Source organism: Octodon degus, unplaced genomic scaffold (genome assembly GCF_000260255.1).
Source record: "Octodon degus isolate 3935 unplaced genomic scaffold, OctDeg1.0 scaffold00092, whole genome shotgun sequence".
Taxonomy (NCBI): Eukaryota; Metazoa; Chordata; class Mammalia; order Rodentia; family Octodontidae; genus Octodon; species Octodon degus.
In genome coordinates this window covers 467198-482134 of record NW_004524668.1, presented here as the reverse complement: position 1 = coordinate 482134, position 14937 = coordinate 467198, and the positions used below count along the sequence as shown (strand labels likewise).

Here is a 14937-nt window from a genome sequence, read left to right as displayed (position 1 = left end):
ACACGATACTATAATTATAAAAGGAGGAGACGCCACCGTGGCCAGTTGCTGATTGGTTTGCTGGGCTCTCTGTCCTTGAGAGCCAGGCTTGGGGAAGCGGAAGTGAGGAGCCGGCCCGGTCCTCTGAGGAAGCGGGTTAAGCGGAACAGCAAGGAGGCCGGCGGGGGCCACGCTGCCGTTACTTGTAAGAAGTAGAAGGAAATACAAATCTGTAAACATAGCACATGGGTGAAAAATGGCATCAGCGTCCAGCGAAATTGCCTAATCTTTAAAAAAAGTTTGAGATGTGTAGAAAAGTTACAAAACTCTAATAAAGAGTTCCTGCTTTCCTTCACCCAACGTGCAGAGGTGAAGTCACACCCTCGCTCTCGCCTTCGTACACTCCTCAGGTTTGCGTGCACGCGTTTATGCGCATGGACGATCCCTTGTGGGCGTGTGAATCACGGTTGTCTGGGCCGCTTGGAACCGCGCTGTGAATCGGAGCTCTTAGCCCTACATGTTCTCTTGTGTATTTCTAAGGGGATCATGACACTTCTTACCTAATAGTACCACCATTACAGTTGGCAAATTGACACTGTTATTGTACCCTGCATGACTGCATTCCGATTTTGTCATCAGTCTCAATACGCTTTATAGCAATAATAGTAATAGCTAATAATAATAATTGCTGTTATTTCTGCTTCAGGATCTCAGACAAGAACACACAATACATTTTGTCTATGTCTCTCTACTCTCCTCCATCCATGCACCTACAATATTTAAATAACAATGGAATACCCATCTCTGACAAAATTAAACAAAAAAGGGGATACCCTCCTCCATCCTGGAAGTTCCTCAGTTTTTTCCTTCTCCTCCTTGACATTGTTGATCCCCCCCCACCCTGGAACCGGGGATTGAACTCAGGCCCTTGCGCTTGACAAGCAAGCACTTATTCTACTGAGCCATCTCCTCAGCCCCCCACCATTGTTGATCTTGAAGCGTAGAACTCATCGATGTCCCTCACCTTGGACTTGTCTGATGTTTCCTCACAGTTCAGTTCATGTTAGGCAATTGTAGCCACACCATCCCTGAAGTGATGGTGTGTCCCTCTGTGTATCCTATGAGATGGCATATGATATCTGTTTGTTTCCACCAATAGGTTTTTTTTTTTTGTAAATATCAATAACAGCTTTATTGAGATAAAGTTCACATGCCAAAAACTTTACCTCTTAAAATATATGTTCAGTGGTCTTTGGTGTATTTAAAGTCATGCAGTCATAATCACAGTCAATTTGAGAACATTTGCATCACTCCCAAAAGATCTCAGTCTCACCAGCAGTCGCTGTCCGTTTCTCTCTCTCTCTCCTGCCCCTGGCAGTACTACTTTCTGTCAGTATGGAGTTGCTTTTCTGGACTTTTAAAAAAATGTATTTGGTACAGGGTCTCACTGTGCGGCTCAGACTTGTAGTGGTCCTCCTGTCTCAGCCTCCCCAGCCCTGGGATTATAGGCATGCACCACCATGCCCAGTTTTGGTGGCTGGCACACCACGGGCTGCTGTGGCCCGTGGTACCGGGGATCGAACCTGGGTTCTTGAGCTTGTCAGGGAGGTTCTCAGAGTGCCAAGCTATCTTCCCAGTCCTGAACATTTCGTGTATGTGGAATCATATACTCAGTAGCATTTTGGTGTCTGGTGCCTTTCACTTAGCATGTTGTTTCAGGTTTCATTCATGTAGTGCCATGTGTCAGTACTTTGCTCCTTTTTCTGGCTGAGTAATTTTCTGTTCTATGTCTGTACTATATTTTGTTGATCCGTCACTGGACATCTGGGCTATTTCCACTTTTGAGCTATAACAAACAGGGCTACTGTGAACATTTGTATCCAGGTTGTTTCTGTGACCAGTGTTTCTATCTTGGCTGTATGTCAGGGCTCCCCTAGACCACACCCAGGTCCAGCAACTTATTAGGAGAACTCAGAGGGGTTGGCACTCAATCTTGCCCATGACTGAGATATCCAGGAAAATTAGCTAAAGGAAAAGTGCCTGGACAAACATCTGGGGCCATTTCCAGCAGTCCTCTCCCAGTGAGGTCACACAGACATGCTCAGCTCCTGCAGCATCAAACTGTGATGCTGCGTAAGGTGTTGACTTCCAGGAAAGCTCTGGAGAGACTCTGTTTTTGTTGGGGGCTAGTCACATGGGCACCCTTTGCCACACTAGTACTGAAATCCCACGCTCCCAGAAGGAGAACGGCTGTGATACCTAAGCCACGTGACTTGTGCCCAGTGTAGGTACAGTAAGGCACACTAACCACGGAGGCAACGGTGGGAATGCCATGGACAAAACTCACCGCCCACGTCCCAGCCAAAGCCTAGCCTTGCAAGCAGGCCTTTCTGAGGGCAGCAGTCTCAGCCCTGCTACATTAACTCTTTCCTGTGCAGGAATGTGCCAAGGATTAGAATTGTGAGGTCATACGCTACCTCCCTATTTGAGGTTGTATTTTTTGTCAAACTGTTTTCCATTCCCACCAGCCATTTATGAGAGTTCCAATTTGTCCACATCTTGGCCACTACTTGTATTATCCATCTTTCTGAGGATGGTAATTCTAGTCAGACTAATAGATTTTCAAGTTAGCAATTTGCTAGTATTTAGAACAAAGAAATGATATGTAGGAGCAAAACTGAGTTCTTTAACAATAATCATGCCAGACTAACCCTTTATTTTCCTTTTTTTAAGCAATTTATCTTTTTCAGTACTAGCTGTACCAGGGCAGAGTATTTTTACATTTCAGCTCTGTCTTTCACAGGATCGTCATGTACAAAAATGGAGAAACGGGGGCTGTACTAATCGTTGGGTGGATTTCTCACTTGCAAACGGATGACAGTGAGTGGTACTAGGTCTGGGAGAGGCCCTGCTGCTGCTTCAGCCTGACCACGTCTACTTCTGTCCAGAACATGGTAGGGGGGAGACAGATGGCCCTCTGCTTAATTTGCCGTTCCCCAAAACAGGCAGGCACACGTGCATCTTGAAAGATCTTGTTCCAGCAAGATCCTGACAGCATGGGTTGGCAGGCAGAGTCCCATGAGATGGACATCATTAGGGAGAAACGGCAAGTCCACCCCTGCAGGACATGATACAGATATAATCAGGCAAGCGTACACATTTGCTTCTGCTTCTTACCAAAAGGATAGCCAAGTTCAACAAACGTGGGACAGCACCTTGGGGCACCCAGAAGTATGTTGCTGTGTGTTGTACAGGTCTGGGATTTCAGAGCAAGCACAGGACATTCTGGAGACTGTGTTAGCCAGATTTCCCATTGCTGGATGCCATACCCAGTGCCGTGACTTATAGGAGGAGAGGTTTGATTTGGCTCATGTTTTAAGGGGATTCTATCCATGGTCTGCTGACTCCAGAGTGGAAACATATGGTAGGAAGGCATGGTGGAGCCTCATGGCTGCTGGGAAGCAGAGTGGGAAGGCTGCCAAAGAGGAAGACGGGAGTGACCAGACATAGATTCCAAGGTGTAGCCACTAGGACCTACCCAGGCACACCCAGAAGTGTGCTCCACCAACCCCTTGGTTGTATCCAAAGCCAGTGAAGTTGCCATTCCACCCTAATGGCCGCAGAGACTTGGAGCTGGCAGCCTACAGTGGCTCCCCATGACTGTGTGACTGGTGTGGAAGCAGGGTGAGCCTTCTCTCTGGTCTCCAGGGAAAACAGATTCAGATTGGTGGGGAAGAACTTGGAGAAACTGTAATTGATCAGGCTGCCTGGCAAGGTGGCAAGAACCCTGGTCCTGAGGATATTATGAAAGAGAGAACTTAATCCTCTATTATGAAACTTTCAGAGGGCAGAGGTTGGCCTGTGTGACCTCTGAGGTCTTAGAACTGCTTGAGCATTAAATCAAGGACTCCCTATCTATAATGCCAAGTGCAGGTGTCACCTACAGCATGTCACCAGTTCCAGAGTGAAAATATTAGCCTTTCCATGGCTCATTATCTTGCTGTGTCCTTCACTGTCCTGTGTCCATCAGAACACTTGGATACCCACAAAGCTTCCCTGAGACACCCTTGCCCCTTCCTAGTGCTTCTGACCTCTGTGTACCTGTTCGTGTCTGTTGTATTGGTTTTCATTGACTCTCTTGGGCATGTGTTAAGCTCTGGAGCCAATTTTCTTGTTTGTTCTTACATCGATTCAGCAAATATTTAATGAACGCTTTCCTTGTGCTGGTGCCTGGGTGAGTAGTGGGGCGTGTAGCAGTGAAGAGGGGTGGGAGGCTGACCTGGTGGCCGTGGGTATAACAGCCTGGGGGAGGGCTGTGTGGCACTGTGCATTGGGAATGTGGCAGCAAGTGGCTGACTTCAGGTCCAACTTAGGAGTGACTGAGAAAGGGGCCTCCCTAGAAACCTGTGCCTTAGCTGGGCCTGGAGGAGGGCAAGTGGGTGGCAGGGAGGGAGAGGGAAGGGCTGGGAGACACACCATAGCTGCAGCCCAGCAGTGCCCAAACACAGGACAGGACACCTGGCAGGCGTGGTTGAGGGTATATTTGAAAGAGAAAGGACTGCCTGGCCAGGGATGCCCCATCCCCTGCTCATCTAGCACCTGGACTCAACCACCTGGTACCTATGTGGGTAGGCACATGAGGGTCTGCAGGTCAAGGCAGTTCTGACTGCCTCTGGAATCCAGTCCCAGGTGACACGCGGATTGTTCATGCCTCTGTTTCCTTTTTGTTGGTATGGATGGCTGTGAGAATGGGTGCATTCCAAACATTTCTTTCATTTATTTATTTATTATGTATTTAGTACAGGGTCTACAGGGTCTCACTACACAGATCAGACTCATAGTGATCCTCCTGTTTTCAGCCTCTCAAGTGCTGGGATTATAGATGCACGCCACCATGCCTGGTCTCAACCGTGGTCTCAGTGTGCCCCGGGAGCAGGGAAAACACAGCCTACTGGGGATCACGCCCCAGTCCCTGTGCCTGTCTAAACAGGTACTTTAGTCTGCTGAGCTATCTGGCCAGCCCTATTTATTTATTTAGAAAAGGGTTTCACTATACAGCTTGGACTTATAGTGATCCTCCAGTTTTCAGCCTCCCCAGGGCTGGGATTACAGGCATGCACCACCACTTCTGGACTTGGGCTGGTGCAGCGTACGGTGCCAGGAATCAAACCCTGGTCCCTGCCCTTGCCTAGGCAGGCACTTTATGTCCCAAACATTCCTACATCCCTATAGTGACAGCTCCTTTGAGACCATGTAGATACCTGTGATTCCCATAATTATCCCTGAACACCCACTTCTCTCTAAGTGTGGAGGGAGGTTCAGGTAGAGTGTGACCCCTGAACTCAAGACCTCTACTTTTTTTTTTCTTTTCATGCTTGAATATTTATTATCTAACTTAGGTGTAAATTGCCCCTTTTGTAAATAGGACTTGACTATGGGGAGTTCATCCCTGTGAAATGACAAAGAATTTCTTCTAACCACAGCTAAATCAGCCTTAAAATATTGCTTGGTTTATTTTCCTAGAAATAGTACATAAACCTAAATACAGTAAAAGAATGTAGAATAATTCTGAGAATCAGGGGTGAGCTATAGTGTTTTTATATTCTTACATATAACATCTCAAATTAATCTGAATGTACCAAAAATTATACTCCTATAAAAGTATGGCTGTTGGTACTATGCAAAAATAGACCAGTTGTTCCCATTGTCATCCAATCAGGTTTGTCCTTAGAAACAAGTCAGTATTGGACAAAGTGGAAAAATCTACTCGTCATATGCACATGCGCAGTGCTAGCCTAAGCTAAGCCTTATAATTTATTAGCATCCCATTTTTGAAAGTACACAGTAATAAGTGTTATCTGGAATGTTACACACTAGGTTATTGCTGTTTTACACAGTGATTTTATCACATGTACACTGCCTTTGGTGGATTGTGAGGAAGGGTAGAAAAGTTTGTCCATATACATTTTTTGCGAACACAACAAACAAGGCAGTTAATGGCAACAGTGCTGTCCCGGAATATCTTACAGACCAGCTCCAGCAGGTAACCTTTGGTACAGCTTCTTAACCTCCTCATGCTTGGCTTTTCCTTTGTCCACACTCTGTTTATGCATCTCGGCCATTTCAACACACCACTCCTCAAATTTGGAATTGAAGATCCACCAGCTCTTGAAGAAAGGCTGGGACTTCCACAGTCGTGTTGGGCTTCCCTTGGCTTTGCAGTCTATAAACCAACATAGATGCATTTCACGAGCAATGAGTCCCTTTACTACATTTGGGTCTGTGTGTCTGAGACTTTGAGGGTTCTGCTAGATCTTCCTTAATCCCTGTTGGAATTTCTTCGCCTCCATCTTTTCTATGTCTTCATCATTAAACTTGTACCATGCGCGGGACTGTGGATCTTTCACACGGGCGATGTGGTGGCCGGAGTAAGCTCTCACGCCTCTGTGTATTAAGACTGTGCTGAGCTCATACACATAAGCCCCACCTCTTCATTCCATGTTAGGTTCCATATCCAAAATTTCTGAGAAGCCCATGTATGTATTCAGCTTTTTCTTATGTCCAGTTTGCCTGTCAAAGACAAAACGCATTAACTGCAAGGTCAGGGTGCAAGGAAGGCTTAGAAGCCGGATCTTCCTTGTAGCATTCTGTTTGCTTTGATAATTTGCACAAAAATATTGATTGTCTCCTCCTAATTTTTACTGTTTTGTAACAAAGCAGATAACTGGAGATGCTCGCAAATAGTCTAAGGTTCATAGTCTTTCTCTTCCTGGACGCCGCCTCCCCTTGTGTAGTCACCACAGGTGCTTGGACACAGGTAGAGCATCTGCCAGAGCTTCAGGCTGAGAAACCACACTTGCAGAAACGTGTTGACATAACATGTGGCTCCGAGGTTTGTCAGGCCTGCGAAGGAGTTCTTTTTTCTCCCCTCACAGTTGGGATCATCAGTGTTATAAAAACTGTTCTCATCTATTTCTCCTAACCAAATATGCTCACCAGTCCCAACCAAGCAATTTGGATTTCCTTTGCAGTTTTGTCTGTAAATGCTGCGGACACAGGGCTCCAGCCATATGCAGTAGGCAATCTCGATGTGTTCCTGTGACACCTCCCCTGGCCGCACAGTCTCCACCCAGTGCCAGGCCATCTTCCCCAGCTGCAGCCACAGGGCCGTGGCCTTGCCCCCAGGAGCACACCCCCCCACCCAGCCTCCAGCCGGGCGGTGGCTACCTCTGCCACCCAAATGCTGTACCTTCTTATTTGCTGTTGCTTTCATCTTAGCAGCCTGCTGCTTCCCTCCCACCCAGCTATTTGCCCCCAGATAAGAGAGACCAGTCTGCCTAAAGGGCTCATACCCAGCAATTATTTCCTGTTATTGCCAATTGAAGATAAGTAGAAAATAACAGAGGAATAAAACCGGGACTCAGAGCCAGTGCCAAGTGCTTGGCATGCATCACCATGACATTTGTATGTGTGTCACATGAGAAGCCATGTCAGCGGAGTGTGAGGTGGGCTCTGCCGCCCTGGGAGATGAAAGAGCTGGATTCTATCTGGCCTTGCTTGCTGGCTGCCCTGACCGCTGGCCCTCCGGAGCTGTGGTTTCTTCATCTGTGAAGTATAGTGTGGTACTAGACTATTCTGCCACTGCATGGCGAGTTCGGGCCATTCTCCCACCAGGCCTGCCTCCTGGTCAGGGAGTGCAGCTGGAGCTGCTGTCCGCAGTGACCAGAAGAGATGGCATCTGAGCTTGGGCACCACAAAGGTCTGGCCATAGCGAATATAGGTGGAGATATTCTAGGAAGAGGGCCATTGCGGCAGGATACCGACAGTCCCGAGATAGGAGGAGAAGTATCTAGAAGTGGGGTGAGAAATAGAGACAGAGAAATACCAGCTAAGCAGTCCCAATCCATAGTCTCAAATTCTCTACAGTCCCTAAATATGTTGGGCAGTATGATGTCACCAATGGAAAATTCCACACCTGGCCTCATCTAATGGGTCACAGTGGAAATGCAGGCGTGCTAAACAATACTCTGTAACATTAGCTCTGTGCTATCCATAGACATATGTAAAACATCAGTGGATTTCATGTTTAGACTTGGGTCCCTCCCCAAGACAGCTCATTATGTATAAGCAAATATTCCAAAATCTGAAAATAAAAGTGAAATCTTTACCCTGTATGGCCTCAGGTGCTTTGGATAAGGGGCATTTGCCCTGTAGAATAGAGCAGTGGCTCTCAGATGTGGCTCGTGAATCAACAGTGTCACATGGGAACTGGTTAGGAAGGCAGCTTTGTGGGTCCTGCCCCAGATCAGCTCAGTCAGAAATTTAGGAATATGGTCATCAGTGTTTTCACAACCCTCAGTGATTCTCATGCAAACCGATGTCTGAGAACTAATAGTACATGAGGTGGAGGGTAGAGGCGAGACTTGGAAATCAGACACGGGCTCAGAAGACCATGAAGGGAAGAGAGCTAGCTATCGCCAACCACTTGCTGTTGGAAGAGGGCGTTTCCATTATTGCCCTCTACTGAAACTTTTCGGCACCATGGCAAAGCAGGCTTTGTTGCACTCTATGAAACAGGACTCAGGTGAGGCATCTGGGACTCAGAGACATGCAGTTTCATGCCAGAGTTACAGGGATAGCAGCACATGTCGGTGATTGGAACTCCACTCTCTCGTCTCAAAGCCTGAGCTCTTTCCTCTGTATCTGCCTGCTTCTCCAGCCCCCTGCCCCTCAGCAGTGCCTCCGCTACATAGCTCTGGCTGCCTCCTCCACCCCACTGTCACCTCAAAGCTCACTGTTCTGTCTGTTCAGGCAAATGAGGAAGACTGGGATACAAGAGAGCAGAGTGGCACTGTGTGGCATGGGGTAGGGTGGGAAGATTGCCGCCTTATATGTCCCTTGGCCTTCAGCGCCATATGCAGCAAAGGGCAGGTAGGTGCCGGCATGAAGCTTTTGCAAAGTAAGAACTCCCACACTGGGTGACAGAGCCCTCAGCTACTCATCAATGCCTCCATGTGCCAAGCCCTGTGCTGGCTGCCCTGGCCTCAAGGAGCTCATGGTCCACAGCCAGGGCAACAACAAATAACAGTGGCCACCTGGGCTGCTAGAGAGATGGCCAGGGTGGTTACAATCCTTCAGAGCACCTCATGTGGTGACTTTAGGGGACAGACCTAAGGCTTCAGAATTAGCAAACATAGGTTCAATTTCTAGCCCTCTTGCTGACTCCTTGGGAAATCTTGGCCAGGTTACTTCATACTTTTGACTTTTTAAATTTTTTTTTTTTATTTTAGGGAAGGGTCTATAGGGTGTTCAGGGTCTCACCACTAGATCAGACTCATAGTGATCCACCTGTTTACAGCTTCCCAAGAGCTAGGATTACAGGCGCGTGCCACCATACCTAGTTTCAGTTGCTGTCTCAGCGATCCCCAGGGGCAGAGCTGGCATGACAGGCCTGGGGATCAAACCCCTGGCCCCTGCGCCTGCTTGCAGGCACTTTAATCCACTGAGCTATTTGGCCAGCCCCTGACTTTTTAAATTTTTTTTTAAAGTTACTTTTTTTTGCTATATAGGTCTTTTAAAAAATTTTTATTTATTTATTTGTGTTTGTGTGTGTGTGTGTGTGTGTGTGTGTGTGTGTGGCCAGCTCAGCCCACCAGGGGGCGGGGCTGGCTGGCATGTGGTGCTGGGGGATTGAACCGTGGTCTCTGTGCTTTAGCTTAGTTTGTTCTAGGTAGGTGCTTTAGACCACTGAGCCATCTCACCAGCCCGACTTTTTAAAATTTTTTAAAGAGAAAAATAAAAATAAAAGAGTTTCAAAACAGGTTGGCAGGAGAGTTAAAATAATCAATACATTGTATTGTTGTTTCCTAGTGGTTATTCAGAGCATAAGATAAGGCATGATATCTTGTCCAAACTACATTAGCACAAACCTTTCTTTTCATTGAACTAAGAGAAACTAGCATCTTGTGTATAAGTACATTTTCTCTTCTTCCTTTCTTCTTTCTCCCATTATAGTTTGCCTTTTCTTTTGAATAGTTTCTTCCCAATTCACAGTATCTGTGGTACATTTTGGATCTTGTCTACCCATTCAGTTTCTCACGCTGACGAGACGATACAGTGCTTCCACACGTGAGTCTTTATTTCACTCATGAGTGTGGTTCCAGTCCTCACTCAGGTGTTGTCCTCTTAGGCCACAACAGGCACTCACCTGCCCTATGAGTTGATTTTTTTCCCTTGGGGGACTTCAGGCCAGAGCAAAGCAGGGACCTGGAAGAGGCAGCTCTTCACTTGGCATTCATGGACGGCAGGAATTTAGTTTGTGTTTCTTCCACCTTTTCTAAGAACTCTCTGAATAGACGGTGGAAGCAGGACTTAGTGCAGGAGAGTGGCCTTCAGGAACTGCTGTATGAGGGGAATTACGGTGAGAGCAGGTTGCCTTCCCCAATTTAGAAAATTTGAGATATCTTTTTTTGGTGAGTGGTTTTGTTTTGTTTTGCTTAACTGAGACAACATTGATTTTTATGTATTTTATAAGGTCTTACTACGCAGTTTGGATTCATAGTGATCCTCCTGATTTCAGCCTCCCCAGCACCGACATTACAGGCACGCGCCACCACACCCGGTCTCTGTGACCAGCGTGGCATGTGGTGCCTGGGATCAAGCCATGGTCCTTGAGCTTGCCTAAGGAGGCGCTTCGTCTGCTGAGCTATCTTGCAGGCCCTGGTTTTGTTTTTTTGAGGGTTTCATTCTGTAGCCCAAGCTGGCCTTGAACTCTCAATCCTTCTGCTTCAGCCTCCCGAGGGCTGGGGTTATAGCCACACCCAGCTTTGGGAAATCATTTTGAAGGTGTAGGTTGAATTCCTGTTGCAGAAGCACCACAGTGGCCCACCTGTATGACGGGCATGGTCTCACCCAGGTCCTCTGCTCCTTCCTGCAGATGATGCGCTTTGCCTGGCAGAGCTACCGGCGCTACGCGATGGGGAGGAATGAGCTCCGCCCGCTCACGAAGGATGGCTATGAGGGCAGCATGTTCGGTGAGTGGCCAGGGCCCCTGTCTCTGGGGGCTCAGTGGGATTTCACTTGAGCTCTACTTTCACTTCCAGAGCGCAGCCCTGTTTCTCCAGGCCTGGGAGCATCTCTGTCTGTGTTCCTCTAGGCTCTTCCTGCCCAGCCTAAGGGGAATCCTGTGCTTCTCTCCAGCCCTGCAGACCTCAAGATGTATGGTCATCACTTAGTGCTCTAAAGCTGAGGAACCTGGGACTGTCCGCAGGGATGGTGAGGGGTGAGGCTTGGTTCCGAGGAGGAGGCCCAACTGTCTAGGCGACACTGAGGACTGAGTTTAACTTTGTTCCTCCAGGGTGTGTGAATGAGATGACGGGAGGCACTGTCATGGCAGACCCAACACAGCCTGTGGGCTGGGTCCCCAGCTGCTGCTAGAGTCCAGGGGTATCCTGCAGAATGGCACGTGGCAGGGGTTTGGCAGCTTATTGCTATTTTATCTGCGGCCTTGCTAGCCACTAGCTTTGTTCTCTCCTGGCCTCAGCATTCTCTGAACCCAAAGCCTTATGAGCGCCCCCCCGCCCCTTTCCTCTGAGAAAAACTGCCACGCCTTATCGTGGGCCTCACTCGCGTTTCAGATAGTGCCTGCTTCCTCTCTGTGGCAGGCAGCGGCTCCCTTGAGAAGGTATTGCCTGTGGCCTGGCTGCCTTCTTGTCTGAGATATGTGCAATGCCTGGGGGCAGAGAGGGGAAGCCCGTGCCCCCATTCCTCACCATGCTGCAGTCAGGAACCGAAGAACCAAGTCGGAGGCAGAAATCTCCAGCCAAACCTTAAGAGCAAATTTACAAGGCACACAGGAATGGCCCTTTGCAGGTGGCCACAGTGTTTGAGTTGTGGGAAAGGTGACAGAGACCCACCTTCTCCGCCTGACCAGTCAGCCCTATAATATATCTGGCTGTCTACCACCCCTGGAGTCGGGTGGATTTGGATAGCTTTGTTGAATTATTTTTCTGATTATCCTAGGAACATAAGGGGAAAAAGAACAGTATCAGAAAAGGTATAAAGCAGGCAAAAAATTACTTGTTTGCCATGTAGATAGAGCCTCTATTGACATCTTGCCTGATTTCCTTCCAATGTTTCCTCCTGTGTGTTTTTTAATCCTTTTATGTATAATTTTATGTCCTTTTTCCTCTCTCTTTATCTCTCGTTTTAATGTTACATCATAAGTATCATTTAAATTTTTTCATAAAGTATGTTTTAATGGTTCCAGTGATTGTGCGGGTATGGCCTACTAATTCATTTCATCTTACCGTTAATGTTGGACAAAGGTTGTTTCTGGATTTTGCTATTAAAAATAATGCATGAGTTACCACTCCATGTATAAAGTTTTCTCTAGGAATAGGCTCCTAGAGAGGAATTCCCAAGTCAGGTGGGGTAGAGAGATTTCTTTAACCTCACTATGTAGTGCAATGGATCTGGTGGGGAGCTGCGGCCACACCGGCCTGGACCGCAGCTCCTCACCAGCCTCCTACAGCTTTTCCCTGGGGAGAGAGGGCTGGTGTGGAGCCTGTCCAAGATGTTGGAGCTTGTGCTGTTGGTATAAGTAGAAATGTGATGGAGAAGGCTTCTCTTTCCTTCTCTCTAAATGGTTTACAAATACTCAAGGGAAAAAAAATAGCCTCAAGGAATTGGAGCCTGATGGATAGGAGAGGCTGTCAACTTCCAGAATTGCTCAGCATGGGCATAGCTATTGCTCAGAGCATCATGGAAAACACTTGTGGGAAGAAATAAGCTAAAACCCAGCCCCATTATGTAAAACTCCTTAAACCCTGAGACTTAAATCTCAACCTTCCATCCCCTTTCCAGTCACTAAGCCAGAGAAAGTACGGGCCACCCATCATGGTGAAAAGAACCTGAACCTTGAGCCACAAAGCCTGGATGCCAGTCCTCACTGTGTCTTCACCATGCTGCCAAGTCCAAGTCAGGGACCTTCCGGGGCCCCTGTTTGTTCCTCCTCCATAGTGGGACTGCTGTGAGGATATAAATAAACACATATGAACACGCCAGCGAACAAGTATATACACACTCATTACACGCTCATTCTTTATGACATCTGTTAATGATAAACGAAGTTGACAGTCACCCCAATGAGTTCATGGTGGGCTCGGAGTCCCTGGAATTGTCTTTCTCCTGCGAGTGGCCCTGGATTGGCCTTAGGAACCCCACTACAGTAAGCAGGCAGCAAGCAATGAGCCTCTTTGGTGGCTTCCTTTGAGAACAAAGGATATACAGCTACCCAGGAACTGGGCAGGGAGAGCTGATCTGAATTTACTCTTTCACTCACCAAATTTTAGGGACACAGGAGCCCCCACAGGATATAGTGAAATCCCTGTCAACTCTGCCAAGACATATACCCCTGGGGGCCGGGGAGATGGCTTAGTGGAATAAGCACTTCCCTGGCAAGTGCAAGGCCCTGAGTTTAATCCCCGGTTCCACCAAAAAAAAAAAAAAAGACATATATCTCTTCCCTGGGGTCCCTCTGGGGTCTGTCCAGATATTCTGAGAGGGAAGGACAAGTAGAGATGATGACAGATGATGCTATAAACAGTCACTGAGGCCATCGACTTGAGGTTCTATATTTTTGGAACCAGGCAGACCTAGATTCAAATTGAGACTCTGAAAAATTATTAAACTTTATTCAAATTTAGGCTGCTTCCTGGATGTATAATCGTGGGCAATTTGTCTCTCTCTGGGGCTGTCTTTTTTTTTTTTTTTTTTTTCGGAACTGGGGATTGAACTCAGGCCCTTGTACTTGCCAGAGAAGCGCTTGTTCCACTGAGCCATCTCCCTGGCCCTAGGGGATGTCTTTCTGTAGAGTGAAGCTAACATCAGACCTCCAGGCCAGGTTCTGCCTGGCACAGAGATGCTTTTAGTAGGTGGTAGCTATGATTATTATCATCACAGGTTTGGGGATATGGAGGCTCCTGGGAACATACCCAGTGGGCAATGGCTCCAGGCTAGGGCCCTGGAAGAGGTTCCAGTTGGGGTGTCCCTTCTCCGCTGGAAGTGGGAGAGCCAGCCCCACTAAGCAGCATGTCACACCACCACCTCTTTTCTACTTGCATGGGGGCTGGATGGGCTGCGGCACTGGATCAGGGACCTCGCCGTGGGCCGAGCCCTGCAGACCCAGGATACTGCAGGGACGGTCAGGTGAGATAGGCAGTGCCCGCCCTGGCCCTCCCACTGAGCCGGATGCACAGGGAGACCCACAGCAGTCTCCCCACATGCATTGTCAAATCTGGATGGGTTGAAACTGTCTCATTGCTATTTGTTTCTCAATAAAATTATGGAAAAAAAAATTTTTTTAAAAAGATGATAGAAAAAAAAAATTCGTATGGGGCCCCTGGCAGCCGCATCCAGGGGCTCGTGAGGCCCATGATGAGTTCACACTGTTGCCCTGCTCCGCCAAGATTCATCGAGCTGCCATGAGCATAGTCAGACGCCTGCGCCTGGGGCTCCGGGCAGCCTTTCTCCACACTGCATCCCCCTCGTAGCTGCCTCTGGCCTTTCTCAAATCTGTTCTTACTTTGAGGACAGGATCTCTTCGTGAGGCATCTCTCAAGCCTGACTGAATGAAATGATTGTGTCCTAATCGTTCCACTGACTCTGTGGCTTCCTTTTTACCCACATCTGGCTCAGCAGGCCCTGTCAGAAAATACTCCCAAGGCCCCAGTGGTCACCAACAAAGAAAGCACAGGCTGCTCTGGCCTTATGGCCCGGGCCAAGGCAGACAGCTGCCTTTTCCCTCTCCTCTGAGAGTTGGCAGGATAAGACAGTGAGTGTCTAGCTGGGTGGCAGACAGGGCTTTGTGTCCAGATAAACCTGGGTGGTCTCAGGCTGCAAGGTGGGCAGCGCCCCTACCACCTGGACCTGTGGTGACTAAAAGGAGATGCGCGGTGG

General features: G+C 48.0%; 1 protein-coding gene across 1 annotated transcript in view; it reads left to right on the top strand.

Moving 5' to 3' along the window:
- The window catches only part of Man1c1 (mannosidase alpha class 1C member 1), a 169998-nt gene that overhangs the window by 52387 nt on the left and 102674 nt on the right, over positions 1 to 14937 (top strand). The window contains exon 2 of the mRNA XM_004637589.3: positions 10916 to 11012. Within this exon, the coding sequence (XP_004637646.1) occupies positions 10916 to 11012 (97 nt within the window). The remainder of the gene's footprint in view (positions 1 to 10915; positions 11013 to 14937) is intronic.